The 18,452-nt window shown below is 48.6% G+C and overlaps 1 protein-coding gene across 3 annotated transcripts in view; it reads right to left on the bottom strand.

The window, feature by feature from the left end:
- Nucleotides 1-2,341: 2,341 nt before the first annotated feature.
- The window catches only part of NEIL3 (nei like DNA glycosylase 3), a 133,806-nt gene continuing 117,695 nt past the window's right edge, over nucleotides 2,342-18,452 (bottom strand). For all 3 annotated transcript variants that reach the window (XM_085641871.1, XM_085641873.1, XM_085641872.1), the window contains one exon: nucleotides 2,342-2,835. In XM_085641871.1, the coding sequence (XP_085497997.1) occupies nucleotides 2,653-2,835 (183 nt within the window). In that variant the 3' untranslated portion in view covers nucleotides 2,342-2,652. The remainder of the gene's footprint in view (nucleotides 2,836-18,452) is intronic.

Here is an 18,452-nt window from a genome sequence, read left to right as displayed (position 1 = left end):
CATAGTGGATGTTTTGGAACCCGGTTGGCGGTTCTCGATGAGGTTAGGCTAGTTTTCAGCTGCCACCATATAACCCTTCGGTTAAAAAAACATTGGACTGGTCTGAAATATTGAAGTGTTTTTTAATGCATTATTTTTGGTCATTTTCGTTTTCTATGTTAATAGCACTATGCTAAATAACTATCACTTATTTGTACATGATTTCACTGTCATCGGTTTATTGTACAGATTGGATTTGTGTTGAAGAGGTGTTTTTTCTTTGAAGACTTGTTTGAAATGCATTAACCATATCTAATGAACTGTGATACGAAAACTAGGTCCAGTTTATTAATAAACTGTTCCTTCAGTAAACAGCTTTGAATTTAAACCAACCACTGTTGTTATAGTTCTTTGCACTTTTAGAAAGATGGCTGTAGTCCTAGCCATTTTGTGCCTGCTTCCTGGGTCAACTGACTAGGTGTAGTTGGCCTTTGTGTATTTCTTCCAGCCACACATCAGAGGGAGTGGGTGTTGGCAGGATTGGCCTTCCAAGCAGGGTGAAGGAGTGGAGATGTGCACAGCATTACTTACACCTCAAAGACCCTGCCTCAGCTCACATATAAAGATCTAAACACTAGCCTATTATATCCCCAGACAGACTGGGACCAGGGAAGGCAGCCAGGAAATTTCAGACTTGTCTGTGGGGGGAAACTCCAGAAGTTTCTTCCACCTCAAAGTTGGCATCAGTTATGATAATAAGACCTCAGAACCAATCTTCAGTACACCCACAGACTTTTGAATACTACAGAAGATAGCTTGCCATGCTGCCGAAGGCCTGCCCTGCCGTCTGAGAAAGAAGACTGGACATGCTCCCTTTATCCCAGGCTAACTGAGTGACTTCAGGCGTCAGCTGACTGACCTCATATTGCGAGTCACAGGAACACAAGCTCCAGAGGCCCCCCTGCAACTGCCCAGTGGACCTGTTGCACTGGAGCTACCTGTGCCTGCCTGAGACATGCTGGCCTCTGCTGGAGTGAGTTTCTGATCCCCAAGTGGTTCCTCCCCATGTCCTGAGCCCTTGGCTGATGTCAGAGAGTGCTCATCCTGGCCTAGCTGAAGGTTCCACCAAATCCAAAGCGAAGCCCCACAAAGTTTCACCGCACAGTTGCCAGCCTCATCGGAAACCATGCCTAGCAAACTAAAGCCATGAGGCACATGCCAGCTTCAATGGATTAGGCGCCAAGTTACGCAAAGCCTGCCGCACAGCTCATTGGAAACGCTGCAAAGAGACACAAGGCCCCACCGCATTGCTTCACTGAAACAGACACAAACCCTCGCAAAGCAAGGCCTTGCAGATTGCGCACCTAGGACATAAGGTACCATCCTCAGCAGGCCAAACTTGGTCCTCGGCCTGGCTTGTGCTCCACTGCAATCGGTCTGACCTTTGACTTTGTCCTGGTCCAGCGCAACCAGATACCCTCATTTGGAGCTTTGTGTCTTTTTGCACTTCTTTTATCTAAATATAATGTTGCATATCTCCAGTTATATAATTGGATTTCTGTTGTTTTCGTCTCAAATAATTTTATGAAAATTTACTATTTTTCTCAATTGATTCGGGGGATTTCTCTTATTATATTTTCACTTTATTACTGTTTAAGTGCTACATTAATACTTTACACATTGAATTAAGCTTGATCTCTATTTTGCCAAGCTACCAGAGGGTTAAGCATAGGTTAATTTAGTGACCTTTTGTTTGGTTCACCCTGACATGCATTGTGGCTGTTCCTCAACCAACAAGCATATTTCTCATTGTAAGGTTCTGCTGATGTCCCTGCTTGCAGACTTGCAGAGGGAGTCCCAGGAACAGGGCAGCAAAATGACTAACTTTGTAGGGATAAAGAAGCTGATGAATTGACATGTGGCCAATAACTAAGCTGGTAATGGCCTCCTGGATCAGAGAGGTGCTTAAATTGAGAGGGGCAATTCAAGAGGTTGAATTGAAGATTCATGTGCACAGAATGAGGGATAAGTGTGGCGTTCCCCAAATACATGACTGCAGACTAAATTTGAGGCACTAGACGCTGTAAACACATATCCCAAATCGTGATGCCTCTTTCTTTCCTGAGAAGGTAGAAGGTGTACCCATTCAAACTACAAGAAAATAAAACAATTTGCTTCTTTCATTCAATAAAGTCAACTAAATTTCCTATAATGATAGAAGCTTAAACATGTACTTAAACTTGTAAATTGTACAAGGGTAAAACATAAAGCATCAAAAGAGTAAATTTCCTTTTCCTACAATGTTTGCAGTGAGAAAACGGAGTCTTTGTTAAACGTCTAAATAATTATTACTAGCCAGATGTCAGATGTGATACAGCAATACAACTTTATTTCCTAAATTATATTAATGTTTATGCTTAATTTTTATTTTAAATATTTTTATATATAACTGATTTACACATCAGAAGTCTACTATCAACAATAACATTGTGTTTAACATTCAGTTTGTAGTGTGAAATTAAAAGGATTAAAAGTGAAATATCACAACATATAGAAATATATTGTTGAAGGTTCTTAGTTTTTTTCATATTGGGTATTTAACTGAATATTTAAAAAATGGATAGTTCAAAACTAATTTAAAGCATATACCCATCACACTTTTACAGTGAAACTTTAGCAACCCGGTACAATTTTCATTCCAGGACCATTTTCTGCCCACTGAAAAAACTGACATTGCTTATCCTTTCCAAATGGACACACATAAAAGTTCTTTCCATTATTGGGACCAATTTTGAAGACAGTCCTCATGATGCAACGTTTGCCATGATTGCAGAAAGGAAAGTGCTGATCAGCCCACTGTGGGAAAAAAACATGTTTTAATTTTAATGTTTATATTTAGTTAGGCAATAACTTGTACACAAAACTTCAACAAAGTATATTTCGGTTTCTGAAAGGCATCAGCAAATCTATTAGAAAAACTTATTCAGAATTTCAATAATATACACATTTATTACTGGATCCTCTATACATGGATATTATGTTTAAAATATGGGTGACTGTCAGCAGCCAAGTCTCAGAGGCGTATACCGCTGTATAAAATTAAAAACAAAGTACTTACCTTCAGTAACGCTCTTTCTGGAGAATAGTCTAACAGAAGATTGTTGTCTTGTTTAAATTTTTTTTTGTAGCCCAGGTGGGCGTCGACGTCCCACCATTTGGTGTACTTCTTGTGACGTCGGCATGCTTCCTGCGGAAGTCCCACCTTGGGGCGCCATCTTCAGATTCTTTTTTCCGCCGTTGGGTCTGGATCGTCACCGAGAAGCTCCAGAGCTTTTTAACGAAGAAATTAGAAGAGCACGAGTTTCATCGAAGGAAAATTAAAGGAGACTACAGACAGGAAGAACATCGAGCCGGGACGACGAAGAAAGAGGAGAACCTCGAGATCTTCGACGTCCAACGGAGAATGCGCACTCAGGGATACTGAGCGCAGGAATGGACAAAACACCTTTTAAATTCTGCCGTAACTGCCACCACAAATACCCGCAGAAGGACCAACATCCGGTCTGCAACCTTTGCCTGCCAGTCGACCACGAGAGCAAAGACTGCAACGCCTGCTCCGCCTTCACACCGAAGACACTCAGGGTGAGAGAGAGGCAGAGGAGAGCCAACTACAACATGGAAGGCAAGGGTAAGGCCCAGTCTCTGTACGACCTGGGCCTCTCCACCGAACGATGAAGATAACGTCACCGAGGGACCTGATGACTTCACGGTCGCAGAGGCCGATAAGAAGACGTCTGACAAGGTAGGAGAGACGTCGAGCACAAAAACCCCGAAAGGGCCCCGAAAAACAGAGACTAACTCACGAAAACCAGAGTCTAAGTCCTCGAAAGGAACACCGGCGCCGAAAATGTCGATGACCGCGAGTGGACCCAAGGACGAAAGGCCCAGCGGATCCTTTGAGAAGGACTCCCAGGTGCCGAAGGCCCCCGAAAAATAAAGTTCGTCGAAACAGGCCCACGAGGTTGGGTGTTCGGCGACGAAGGACAAGGTCGCGTCGACGCAAGCTCCGTCGAAAAGGCCAGCGCTCGACGCCGAACATGCCTCCGAAATGGAGAAGAAAAAGAGAAGGCTCGAGACGGAGATGGAGAGCATCCTTCAAAGGAAGAAGGAGTTCGACGAGAAGATGAAGAAATTCACAATCCCAACGAAACCACCGACGGTTATCGTCGAGGTCGAAGAGCAGGACGGGTTCGACGCCGAAGAGCTGTCGAAAACTCTCGAAGAAGAGGAAGATGATCTCTACTATGAGGGAGAAGAAGAGGAGGAACAGCAATCGACTACGGCTCGGCGCCGTCAACGACGCACGACCTGGAATGGCAGGACCTCGACACCGAAAATCCAGAAGAGCCTGTGGAGACTTATCATTCGAGGCCTTCGCCGCCAGATGATATTGGGGCTTACAACATGGTCGTAAAGAGCGCGGCTGCAGCTTTTGGCGTGAAACTAGGAGGAAAAACCGTAAGCGGACTTTTTACTCGAGACACTGCTCCCCATCCAAACTAGGAGCCAGTTCCTCCCCATGCTTCAGAGTGTCATGAACCAGGGGAAGGAGGCGTTCAAGGACCCTGCAACATGCATATCCATCACACCCAGAACAGAGAAAAAATATAAACACTCCTCCCAGGACCCTCCATACATCAAGGGATCTGTCACAGCAAACTCCATTATCGCATCTACAGCCAGAAAAAGGTCCAATGTTCCGGCAACCTCTGGACCACCTCCTGAAAAGGAGAGCAGAAGGATGGACCTCACTGGCAGAAAAATAGAGAGAAACGCGGCAATGCACTGGCACATGGCAAACTCCAATGCACTACTGAACAGGCACCAGTACCAACATTGGGACGAAATGGGGGACCTATTCAAGCATCTCCCCGAGCAATACCAACAAAGAGCTTTGCATCTAGTGGAAGAGGGGAAGAATATAGCAAATTCATGCCTTAAAACAGCGTTGGACGGGGCAGAAACATTAAGCAGACTGATGGCAATAGGAATCACTGAAAGGAGACAGGCCTGGCTCAGAATTTCAGGATTCAAGCAAGAGGTACAGAACAACATCCTGAACACCCCTTTCAACGGAGAAACGCTGTTCGGGGCACCAGTCGATGAGAAACTCACCCAACTCAAAAAAGAGAATGAGACGGCGAGGTCCATGGGGGCCCTGCAATTCAGAGGGATGAGAAGAGGTACCCCGACACTGAAACCTTACGGAAGGGGAGGAAACCAGCCGGGAACGTCACATCAAACATTCCAGCAAGGCCAGCAAGGCGAGGGTCACGGGCAACAGGGGCAGCAGAAACAGAACTGGCAGTACCAGCCTCTGGGCCAGTCCTTTCGCAGTAGGGGAAACTGACGAGGCCAAAGAAGAAGAGGGGGAGACCAACCCGCCTCAAAGTGACTTCACACGGAGGAGAGTGCTCACCCACAACACCCCTCCAAGGGTAGAGCACAAAGGAACCAACAAAAGAGGGTTACACAAACCAAACGCCTACGAGCATGCGACACCAGTGGGCGGCAGACTCAGATTTTTCCTCCAAAAGTGGAGAAAAATAACAGACAAATGGATACTCAACATCATACAGTACGGATACTGCATAGAGTTGGAAAGGAGACCTCCACACAAAAAACCAAAGAGAAGGGAACACTCAGGACAAGAGCTAGCACAACTCGTAGAGGAAGCACTACAGCTACTCCAAAAGGAGGCCATAGAACCAGTACCATTCAAAGAAAGCAACAAGGGAGTGTACTCAAACTACTTCCTGGTACCAAAGGTGGACGAAACACTAAAACCCATCCTGGATCTACGATTCCTAAACAAGTACGCAAGGACGCAAAAATTCAAAATGACATCCCTACAAGAATTACTCCCACAAATGAGAGACGGAGACTTCATGTCCACCGTGGGTCTCAAAGATGCCTACCTGCACATCCCAATGAACAGGCAGCACAAAAATCTGTTAAAGTTCACCATCAACAAGGATCACTACCAATTAACAACCTAGGCATTCGGTCTAAAGTCCGCACCAAGGGTTTTCACCAAATGCCTTGCAGTGTACCTGCGGAGGGAAGGGATTCACGTGTATCCTTACCTCGACGACTGGCTAATAAAGGCAAGTTCACGCGATAAAATGCGAGGAACACGCACAGCGTGTCACAAGAACACTAACAAAGCTGGGGTTCTCAATACACTGGGGGAAATCATCAATGGAACCAGAACAAGTGAAGATCTTCCTGGGGGCGCAAATCAACACCGTAAAGAGAACGGTGATGCCCAGTGAGAAAAGGACACTGCCCTGCTGAAGGAGACGCGCCGCTACCAGAAGGGGCGAGCTCTGACAATGAGAACAGCGAGCAAGATCATGGGGATGATGGCGTCATGCATTCACCTAGTTCCCAATGTACGCCTACACATGAGACCATTCCAGGAATGGCTGCAACAGCAATGGTCACAAGCAGACGGAAGTTGGGAGGATCTAGTGGTTGTAACGCACGCAGTGCAAGAAAAGATAGCATGGTGGAACAGGGAGAACATAACAATAGGGAAGCCCTTAACACCACCAAGCCCAACAGTGACCATCACCACAGACGCATCCCAGATAGGATGGGGAGCACATATGAACAAGCTCAGAGTGAGGGGTCTGTGGACTCCAGCAGATGCGGTCAGACACATCAACTATCTGGAGTTAAAGACCGTACTGCTAGCGCTGAAGGCCTTCCAGAAAAAATTGTACAACCAAAGGGTGTTGATACAAATGGACAATACTACAACTATCTTCTACATAAACAAGCAGGGAGGGCCACAATCGTTCCCCCTGTCCAACCTGGCACAGGAAATTTGGAGATGGGCCATCACGCTCAAAATAGACCTGCTGGCCATACACCTACCGGGGAAGGACAATGTAGAAGCAGACTGGCTCAGCAGGCAGACTTCAGCATCCCACGAGTGGGAACTCAATGGGCAGGAAACGCAAAAACTATTCAAGAGGTGGGTCACACCGACAATAGACCGGTTTGCAACACACCTGAATGCAAAATGCCAAAACTTCGCATCCAGACAACCAGGAAAACTATCCAAGGGGAATGCCCTATGGAGAAGTTGGTCAAAAACATTTGCCTACGCTTTTCCACCGATACCACTGATACACAGGGTACTCAACAAGTGCAGGACCAGCCACATGATGCTGATCCTAGTGGCACCACTGTGGGCAAGACAGACATGGTACTCGCAAATAGTGGAAATGGCACAGGGGCCACCACACAAGTTCACCAAAAGAAAATACTTACTCTCCATGCAGAACGGAGAAGTTCTACACCCAGAGCCAGAGAGCCACTGCCTAGCGGCATGGCTCCTGAATACATAGAGTTCGCACACCTTAAGCTACCTCAAAGCACTATGCGAGTGCTCCGAGAGGCAAGGAGACCGACCACATGGAAATGCTATGGGGAAAAATGGAAGAGGTTCACACTGTGGTGCAAAAAAAATAAACTGCAAAATAAGTTGACAAGGGAATCAACGGTGCTTAGATACCTCACGCATCTACTAAAAGCCAAACTATGTTAGTCTTCGCTAAGAGTCCACCTAGCGGCGATTGTGGCCTACACACGAGGTGAAACGGGAGAAAGTTTCTTTACATCACGAGTAGTAAAGAGATTCCTGGAAGGGGCAAAAAGGATAGCGCCACCAAAGAGGATTCCGCCGCCGGCATGGAACCTCAACATAGTCCGGACGGAACTTATGAAGGCGCCCTTTGAGCCCATCCACAAGGCCTCACTACAAATGCTGACAATGAAAACAGCCTTTCTGGTAGCAATAACCTCGCTGCGCAGAGTGAGCGAACTGCAAGCGTTAACGCTGCAAGAGCCCTACATCCAAATACACAAGGACCGAGTCGCAATGAGGACTGACCCACACTTCATGCCTAAGGTCGTGTCAGCATTCCATATGAACCAAACTATACAAATACCTAGTTTCTTTCAAAACCCAGCCACAAGCGCAGAGAGGGCAATACACACTCTAGACGCTAGAAGAGCGGTGATGCACTACATCGAGAGAACAAAGGAGCACAGGAAAACCAAGCAGTTTTTTGCGTCCTTCGCAACCAGCTTCCTGGGTAGACCAGTAACGAAAAGCACCATCGCGCGATGGATCGCACTAACGATACAATTCTGCCACAAACAGGCAGGGCAAGAGCTAACGGAGGGGGCACGGGCCCACTCCACAAGAAAGAAGGGAGCAACGATTGCCTTTCTGGCAAACACACCCGTTCAAGACATATGCCTGGCGGCAACATGGGCTTTAGTGCATACGTTCACTAAGCACTACTGCGTGGATATACAAATGAACAAGGAAGCACAAGTAGGGCAAAGGGTGCTTCAACATATATTCTACGACTAACACTCATCTTCCACCCAGCCGCCACAAAGATGACAAACCGCTACAAAGTCTATGCACAGCATAGTGAATCCAGAAAGATTCACGCTGCAAAATGAATAGGTTCTTGCCTGTCGGTGTAGTTTTGCAGCTTGAAGATCTTTCTGGATTCACTAGCGAACCCACCCACCTCCGCCAGAAAGATGAGGCAGGAGAGGAAGGTGGAAGGACAGAGTACAAGAACAAAAGAATACTGAAAGTGCATACATTGAAAAAGAAAATACTAAAAAACGCCTAGGGTCCCAAAAAAAAAAAAGGGGGGAAAAAAGAACCCGAAGATGGCGCCCCAAAGTGGGACTTCCGCAGGAAGCATGCCGACGTCACGAGAAGTATACCAAATGGTGGGACGTCGACGCCCACCTGGGCTACAAAAAAAAAAAAAAAAGACAAAAGAAAGACTACGATTCCGGACCCAACCACCAGACCGCGGAATAATGCACAGCATAGTGAATCCAGAAAGATCTTCAAGCTGCAAAACTACACCGACAGGTAAGAAACTATTTGTTTCTTGTCTTTACCCTTTCTGCTCTTTCAGATGGAAGTTGTGAACAATTGTTGGTAACAGTGTGCTGAACTGTTGTTAAAAAGAGGTCACTCCACAGAACAGGTAGGTGGAATGGCAGTCAGAAATCCGCACATTAACCCTTTCTGTGTGTCGTACGCGTGGGAGCTGTTCGACGCATAAGTGGCCATGTGTGTCAGACGGCTCCCGCGCTTCTGCCGCCATGACCCAGGGAATCCCTCTGGTGCGGGCACCAAAGGGATTCCCTTTGCCCCCTAAGAGCCTTGGGAGCTGGGGAAGAGCTTGCCCAGCTCCCGAGGCCCCCCCTGATTTCCCTGAAGAACAAGTTACTTACCTTCGGTAACGATGTATCTGTAAGAAACATTAGTTAGTTAGATTCCTCGCCTGGGGATATTTTAAGGTGAGGAATCTAACTAACGTGTTTCTTTCAGATATGACTATCAGCACGCACGTCGCGCTGACATCATTTCAGTGAAACCAAAACAGAAATGAGCCAAGAGGCGCATTTCAGTTTCCCTTTCTATGTGCTCAGGGGGGCTATCTCAGCCCCTTGAGCACGTAGACAGTAAATAGAGGTATCGTTGGAAAGGGGAAAATCTCCCCTTTCCAATGGTACCCCTCCCTAGTGGATCCTGCTTGGGGATCGCCCCAGGAGGGCGATCCCCAAGCAGGAGTCCACCCACTAGGCACCAGGGAGGGGGGGAGAGGCCCCTTGGGCAAGGGCCTTTGCTCACCCAATATTAATTTGGGCATATTTAGTCTTTCTGACCCCAATCTGACCCCCGGGTTGGGGGGCGGGGGGGCAGAAAGCCCACTAGATACCAGTTTTTTGCCCCCTTTAAAATTAGGGGTGGGGGCTGCCAAATATGGGCATGCCAATGCCCCCACCCCCCGGCCACAAAATGACAGTCTTTCTGCCCCCCCCGGGGGCAGTAGCCCCCAATCTGCCCCCCTGGGGAGGGCAGGAAGCCAACTACATACCAGGGATTTAAAAATAAAATTATAATTAGGAGTGGGGGCTGCCCAATATGAGCATGCCAATGCCCCCACCCCCCGCCGCAAAAGGTACAGACTTTCTGCCGCCACTTTGGGGGGCACATGGGGGCAGTAGCCCCCAATCGAAAGCCCACTAGATACCAGGCATTTAAAAAATATATATAATTAGGGGTGGGGGCTGCATCTCAAATGTCCCCCTGCCGCAAAGGTACAGGCTTTCTGTCCCCCCTGGGGATCAGATCGGGACAGTAGCCCCAATCTGCCCCCCGGGGGGAGGGGGGGGGGGGGGGTGCAGAAAGCCCACTAGACACCAGTTTTTTCCCCCCAGGATGAATTTAGGGGTGGAGTTGCCCAAAATTGGCTTGCCAATGCCCCCACCCCTCCCCCCACAAAATGTCAGTCTTTCTGCCCCCACCCTACCCCCCAACGAAAACAAAAGACTTTCTGCCACCCCAGGAGGCAGATGGGGCAATAGCCCCTGATCTGCCCCCCCCCCCCCACGGGGGGGCAGAAAGCCCACTAAGCTCCAGGGATTGTTTTTTTCTGTTTTAATATAATCGGCGGCCATCTTTGAAAACTACCAAACCCACACATTTCTGAAAACTAGACACCCAGCATGGCTTGCATGGATCCCCCAACGAATTTCGCTGAAAAGAATCACTTTTTTCTCAAATTTCTGTGTGGTAAAGTTCTGGAATCTACGTGTATCCACAAATTTCCTATCATCCAGCGTTCCCCCAGGTCGCCCGATAAAAATGATACCTCACTCGCGTGGGTGGGTCAAGTACGCACAACAGGCAAGGGCCCAAAACGTATTGAGGAGAAATCAAAATGACCTATCACAAAACAACCTGGTTTTGCAAGGGGGGGGGGTTTCATGAGATTTTGGCCCTGGGATCAGCGGACACTTTGGGAAACTACCAAACCCACACATTTCTGAAAACTAGACACCCGGGGGAGTACAGCGAGGAATGGCTTGCGTGGATCCCCCAACATTTTCCTACCCAGAATGCCCTGCAAACCTCAAATTTAGCTGAAATGTTCTATTTTTTTCTCTAATTTCTGTGGTGGAAAGTTCTGGAATTTACGTGGATCCACAAATTCCCTACCACCGAGCGTTCCCCCAGGTCTCCTAATAAAAATGATATGTCACTCACGTGGCTGGGTCAAGTACCCGCGACAGGCAAGGGCCTAAAACATATTGAGGAGACATAAAAATGACCTATCACAAAACAACCTGCTTTTGCAAGGGGGGTCACCTGGGTTTTTGGCCCCGGGCTCGGCGGCCATCTTGGGAAACTACCAAACCCACACATTTATGAAAACTAGACATCTGGGGGAGTCCAGCAAGGTATCGCTTGAGTTTTGATGCCCCAACCTTTTCCTACCCAGAATGCCCTGCAAACCTCAAATTAAGGTGAAAAAAACACATATTCCACATTTTTGGGTGGAATCACCGTGCCGGCAGAAATATCCTACCCCACAGCGTTCCCCTCAGTCTACCGCGTAAAATGATACCTCACTTGTGGGGGTAGGGCAAGGGCCTGTGACTGGGAAGAGCCCAAAACATAGGGAATAAGGGTATAGCACCGAGAATTCTAAGCGCTACATTTTTAAAAAAATAAATTTTTAGCCAATTCTGCATTGGACACCCACACAAGTGAAGTATTATTTTACTCGGAACACTAAAAAGAACGCTGTGGGGTAGGACATTTGTGCCGGCATGGTGATTCCACACAAAATGTGGAAAATGTGTTTTTTTCAGCTAAATTTGAGGTTTACAGGGGATTCTGGGTAGAGAAACGTTTGCGGATCCACGCAAGCCATACCTCATTGGTCTCCCCAGGGTGTCTAGTTTTCAGAAATGTGTGGGTTTGGTAGGTTTCCCTAGATGGTGGCTAGCCCGGGGCCAAAGAACCAGGTGCCCTCCCCCCCAAAACCAGGTAGTTTTATTTGGAGTCCTCACAGTACGATTTGGCCATTTCCTGTTGCAGCCACTATGCCAACCCACACAAGTGACGTACCATTTTTATCGGGAGAACTGGGGGGAACGCTGGGTGGTAGGAAATTTGTGTCAGCCCGGTGATCCTACAACTTCCCCACACAGGAATGTGAGAAAAAATACATTTTTTCCAATAACATTTGAGGTTTGCAGGAAATGTCGGTCAGGGAAATGTTGGTGGACCCACGCAAGGCATACCTTGCTGAACTCCCTGGTGTCTAGTTTACAGAAATGTGTGGGTTTGGTAGGTTTCCTTAGATGGCCGCCGAGCCTGGGGCCAAAAACCCAGGTGACCCCCCTTGCAAAACCAGGTTGTTTTGTGATAGGACAATGTGTAAAAAAGAAGTCATTTTGAAAAATGACCTATAATTTTCATGCCTGTATGGGTACTCACAATTTCGGAAATGTGCAAATACCTGCTGTTTCTAAACTCTATATTTTGTTCTAATTGCAGAAATACATAGGTGTCTCTCAGACCGATTTTCCAGGTATATATTTTCCAAAATTAATTGCTATATACCCGGTACATAATATAAAACCATTGCAAGACGCTGCTCAGTTATTGGCTCTGGGTTCGTCGGGTCCTTAGTGAACCTACAAGTCCTATATATCCCTACAACCAGAAAGGTCCAGTGTATGTAACGGTATATTGCTTTCAAACAGCTGTCCTAATTAGAAGAAGTTACAGGTGAAAATGTTGACACAAATGGCTGTTTTTTTTCAACTAATTTTCAATTTTTCCTATATTCAACTTATAGTTTCTATAAAGAAACATTGAAGGATCTACACAAATGACCCCTGGCTGAATTCAGAATTTTGTCTACTTTTCTAAAATGTATAGCTTTCCAGAATCCATTATTACCTTCATACTCATTTCTACCAGTAACTGAAGGAGGTTGAAAGCACAACAAATAGCAAAAATAGGCTATGTCTTAGAAAAATGCCAAAACAGTGTAAATAATGTTGGTTTTCTGACAAAAGTCTGCTTGTCCCTGAAAGCTGGCAAGATGTTTTTTTCAGCACCACAACCCCTTTTTGATACCATTTGCAGGGGAAAAAAACAGTCAATTTCATCTGTAGCCCTTTTTTCCCCATTGTTCCCAAAAAACCCAGAATGTAGCTGTATTTTGGCTAATTTCTGGGTCCCCTCCAGGGAAATCCTCAAACCCTGGGTACCTTTAGAATCCCCATGATGTTGAAAGAAAAGGACGCAACTTTGGTGTGGATACCTTATTTGGTCAAAAAGTTACAGGGGCCTAAGTGCAAACTACCCCATATAGCCAAAAAAGGCTTAGCACAGGAGGGGAAAAGGCCTAGCAGCGAAGGGGTTAAGTATCCGTCAGAAAAAAACATTACCAAAAGGTAAATAACATATCTTTGGATAGCTCTTACTGCAGATTTTTCACTAAAGGAGTACCCCCCAGGTGGAGAGTCTGTGGAGGGGGCTCAGACAAACAAGTTGCTTACCTTCAGTGATGCTCTTTGTTGTGGACTTTCTATCTAACTACAGATTCCTCTCTATTAGAATACTTTCAGCCGCCAGATTGGATCCTGAAATTTTCACACTGCAGTGATCCCACGTATTGGTAGGTGGCGTTGTGCAGCTCCATGCTGACTTTGTTCCATTTGAAAATGGAAAAACCGAGCTGCCCCCCCCTTGTGCACTGATGTCGGATACAAAGCCCAAAAAACACTGAGTACCAGTGTGCAGATCTCCATCTTCTGAGTTTTTTATGATGGAAAAGTACGAGTCACTTACCTTCGGTAACATTGTATCTGGTGGAGACGTTGTCTAGCAGCAGATTCCTTAACTTAGAATATCGTCAGGCGTGAGACTGGATCCGGAAATTTTTGTAGCAGCACCTCTGCGCGCCGGGGGACGGCGCCACACGACCCCGCCCTGACGTCGTCCACGTACGTGACGTCAGCGAGGTCCTATAAGTCCCTCCCGGCGAGCTGACGTCAGTTTTCTTCAGAGAAACTTTTCCGCGGCACAACGCGGAGCCACCAACCAAAAACTGTGAAAGTATGGGAACCGTGTGCGAGGGATGAAAAATCCGTGAAAAAAGGAGGAGGATGGTGGAAGACACCATCCTAAAGACAGAATAGACATTGCCTACACATATAAGCGGAAGCTGAGAGAAAAAGCCTCGCAAGCTAAGCGGAGGCCCCTTCCCGAGTGCAACAAGGGAAGAACATCTCAACAGACAGAAATAGACTAATAGTGCCATGTGGGACTGTGCCATCCACTAAGAACGGAACACAGAAAGAACAGTCCACTGTAGGAAAGAATGAGAAGACTGGTCTTTCCCCTCTTAAAAACAGAGGTAGAAAACAGAGCACAACCGACCCTCAAAGAGGATGTCCACGAGGAGACCAGGACCCCGAGGTAGTAGAGCAGACAGAAGGGAAGAGAACTGGAGAGGAAAACGAATCTCCTCGTGAATCAAAGGCACCATATAACAGAAAAGAAGCCCCTCAGCAGAAGTGAACCGTATATGAAAGCACCCAGGGGAGTGCACCGATCTGAACCCCTTTGAGATATAACCCAATGGCAACTGAAGAGGCTAGTGGAGAACACCACTAGACAAGGTCTTCACAGAACGGGGAGGCTGGGCGGGCGTTAAGGAATCTGCGGCTAGACAACGTCTCTACCATATACATCATTACTGAAGGTAAGTAACTCGTACATCTGATAGAGACATCTAGCCGCAGATTCCTTAACTTAGAATAGATACCACAGCCATACTCCAAAGGGAGGCGGGTCTGCGACAGGACAACAGAAATCGCCAAGCATCTGATCTGACAACAGAGTGACGGATAAGGAGGGAAAGCTGTGACAGAACAGCCCGACAGCAACCCCAGCAGCTCGAAGAGCAGAAGTCACAGGATAGAAGAGATCCTAAAACATGCCAGAATGGCGCCACACCATACCCGTATAAAGAATGACAGGTAAAACAGCATGAGCCCTATACCAGACCAAGGAAGGAGAGAGAGGAAGAAAGATCACTCTCCGCGAAATGGCACACGATGAGTGCATTGACCCAAACTGGAAAAGAACTTGAAGAGATGCAACCAGAGCCAAGCAGACTAGCCTACAGAAGGAAGCCGAAGGAGCCGGTGGCAAGAGCCCAAAGGCAAGAGCCAGAACCTGAGCAATGCTTTGGGAATAGCCCACAGGACAAGAAGCACGCCAAGCGCACACCCAACCCTAAAAGGGTAATGAGGGGCAATAGCACCAATCCCCAACCCGCTGAGGCAGGTAGAATATTTCGCCGGCAAACAGCCATAGAGACCTTAAAGTGGCTTACACAGGAACAGAAGAGTGCCCGACCGGGTAGCATGAGGGCAAAGTGAGAAACAACCCACAATATAGACTTGTAGACAGTTAGTAATGACAACTGCCATCAAAAGAACTGTCCCGCAGGCGTAGATTTAACAAGAGTAGGCATATCCGAAGGAAGAGGCCAAAAACACCAAGTTAACGAATGGTCGAAAAAGTCTCAGAATCCAAGACCAACACTCCAGAAAGACACGTACAGTGTCGATCAAAAAGGGAACATATGTCAATTTGGGAATTCACCCCAGTAAGCGGAAGCGAGGAGGAACCTATGGGCAACTTGCAACAACTCAGAAAAGCCCCCCCCACACATGGAGATATGGGTCCAGATCTCGCATCCTCGACAAGCGGTGGCGACGTAGGAAGAGGATGCCAAGGCAACCGGCATGTAGACATAAATGTATATTATACAATTATGTAGAGATAGAACGAGGCAGGAGCATGAACATGTATATACCGGCCATACCTAGAACAGTAAGGGCAGGTAGGAGCTGTTTTGGAAGAGGAGACCATGAAACCGCCAAAGGAGGTGGATGACCATGGCGAAAGCAGATGGCACCAGGGAAAACATAGAACACCATACAACGGACCACCAAGGGACGCATGGAGCCCACATGATCTCCAGACTAGGCAAGATAAGCAAGGCTATATAATAGCGTACAAGTACCCCACATGGAGTATGCATACCCCAAACAACGGGGGACACCTCTTAGGGCAGAAGACCAGGCCAAAAGAACCCAGTAAGAAACCAAACCCGTGAACTGAGCTCCGAGCCGTAATGACATTACCGAGCTGAGCCACCGGCTGAATACCACAGTCAGAGGACACACGTGGAACACTGCCACAGAAGGCCAACAGGCAGCCAAAAGCAAAAACGCATCCATGGGATGCCAATAAAAGGGTAAACACCCTTGACCACAGAAAAAAGAAGACTGCCAATATTAAACGGATAGAAGACAGGCTATATATGGCCTAAGTGAGAGGACGAAAGCCCGCCAGGAGCCGGTGAACCGCAGACTCGGCGTGAGCATCAAACAGCAAAACCCCATCAAAGGGCAAGTCAACCAGTCGCTCCCGGATATTTTCAGGGAAGACGCTATCTCGCAACCAAGCCTGATGCCTTAAGGCAACAGAACTCGCCATGGCTCGGCCCAAAGAATCCGCAGTATCTAAGGCTGAACGGATTGTGAATTCGGCAAGGTCGCGGCCATCCCGGATGAGGCGAAGGAGATCAACGCGAGCACCTTCAGAGGTGGCAGTATGCAAAGACTCTGCAGAGTCCCACAGGGCAGAGGTAGCCCGAGCCAAAACACACACTGTATTTAAGGACCGTAGGGCAGCACAAGTGGATGCAAAGACGTTCCTATCCCATGATTCAAGCCACCTGGACTCCAGAGAGGGAGGAGGCGTTAGAGGGGGCAGAGAAGGAAAGGCAGTCTGCAACACAAACCCCTGCGCATCAGGGTGCACAAAAAGACAGACCGGATCATGTTGAGCTGGACGGTGGTGGTGCAAAACTGAACGAGCCACCGGGTCACCTGAAGCAGGTCAGACCCAGGTACCCAAGAGGGCATCATAAAGGGAAGCCTCAAAAGGCAAAAACGGCTCCATATTTCCAGACCCACGGTGAAGGACCTCAAGCAAGGGGTCCACAGTCAATGGGGTAGAGGGGGTTGCATATTTAAAATGCGGGTGGCCAAAGAGCTGCACCAGCCTCGGTAGCCTTCCGTGGAGGGGAAAACAGCTCATCAGTGGGGGAGGGTTGAAAGCTGACCCACCCAATGCACCACGGAAGGAAGCCCCATGGAAGAGTGAGTAGCCTGACGGGCTCCTGGGGAGGCAAATAGCCTGCCGGATCTGGGAGCTCCTGAGGAGGCTCCACAAATTCCAAGGGGGGCACTGGTAACACTAGTTCCGGTGATGGCGGGAAGGCGGTGCCGAACTCTCTATGGAGGCCTCTATAGAAGAGTCCAGAACTCGGCGTCAACACGGTGCCGAAACGGCACGTGCCGGCGCCGATTGTGCCTTGTCAGACGCCGTCTCGGCAGCATCCGGCGTCGAGTCAGCGCCGTCCGGCGCAGAAACTATGACAAGCTCCTCCTCTGAAGAAGGAGAGGGTGCCGGGGCCGGCGAGGCAATCTCCCGACGCCACCCCGGCGCCGGCTCCTCCTCATCCAGAACAGGCTATGATTCCGGAGAAAGGAGCAGAGGCGGAGCCGAGGAGTTAAGCCTCCGGCGCCGACCTCCGCTCCGGTCAGGCGACCGCCTGCCCGGACGGCTGGGGTGTGCTCAAGTCAGGGCTATGAGCACCGGCAACCACCTGCGGCACCACTGGGAGCCCCGTGGGCTATGCGGCGTGGCAGAGGCGCCGTGGGTTGAAGAGGGGGACGCAGCCGGGCCGCACCCCAACGAGTCCATGTGGAGCATAGAGGGGGGACACAACCGGGCCGCGCCCTAACACCACCACATCTCCAACGTTCCTGGGAGGCAAGGGCTCAATTGGCGCCGGGTGCGAACCCGCCGGCGAGTCCGTTGGAGACCCCACAAGAAGCGGAGGTCCCGAGGACACCCCAGGAGGCCTGCAAAGCCGTAGCATAGGCCTCCATTTGGGCCAGAGTCGCCCCCACACCTGGAAAGGGCAGATAGAGGGGGGGCGACCATGGGGAGCGCACGTATGGAAAGTCCCAGGAACCAGTGGCCCTGACAACAGAAGAAGGTGAGGTCGATGATCTAGGCGACAAGCGCCTTGAATTACCAAGTGGAGAACGATGGCCCCGGACCCCAGAGGGCGATCAACGGCAAAACCATAGAGAAGAGGGACCTGCAGTCGATGACGAGGCTGGGGGCAAGACGACTCCATCCGGAACAGCCGTGCCGAGAGAAGCTTTATACGGCACTCCCGCCGAGACTTCGGTTTCAGATGTTGGCAGGCTTCACAGTCTGTGGAGTCATGGCGCTCACCCAGACACCACATACAAATAAGATGCGGGTCCGTTGCGGACATTTGCCGCGAACAGGAATTACAAGATTTAAAGCCCGAAGGCATCGCGCATTGTTTCCGAAGCGAAGCGTTGAAAAAAAGGCCTGAAAACAGGCCAGAGGAGCTCACTCTGGATCCGCACTG

The sequence above is a fragment of the Triturus cristatus genome, chromosome 2_2 (genome assembly GCF_964204655.1).
Source record: "Triturus cristatus chromosome 2_2, aTriCri1.1, whole genome shotgun sequence".
In the NCBI taxonomy this organism is placed as follows: domain Eukaryota; kingdom Metazoa; phylum Chordata; class Amphibia; order Caudata; family Salamandridae; genus Triturus; species Triturus cristatus.
This window is presented reverse-complemented; position numbering and strand designations above follow the sequence as displayed.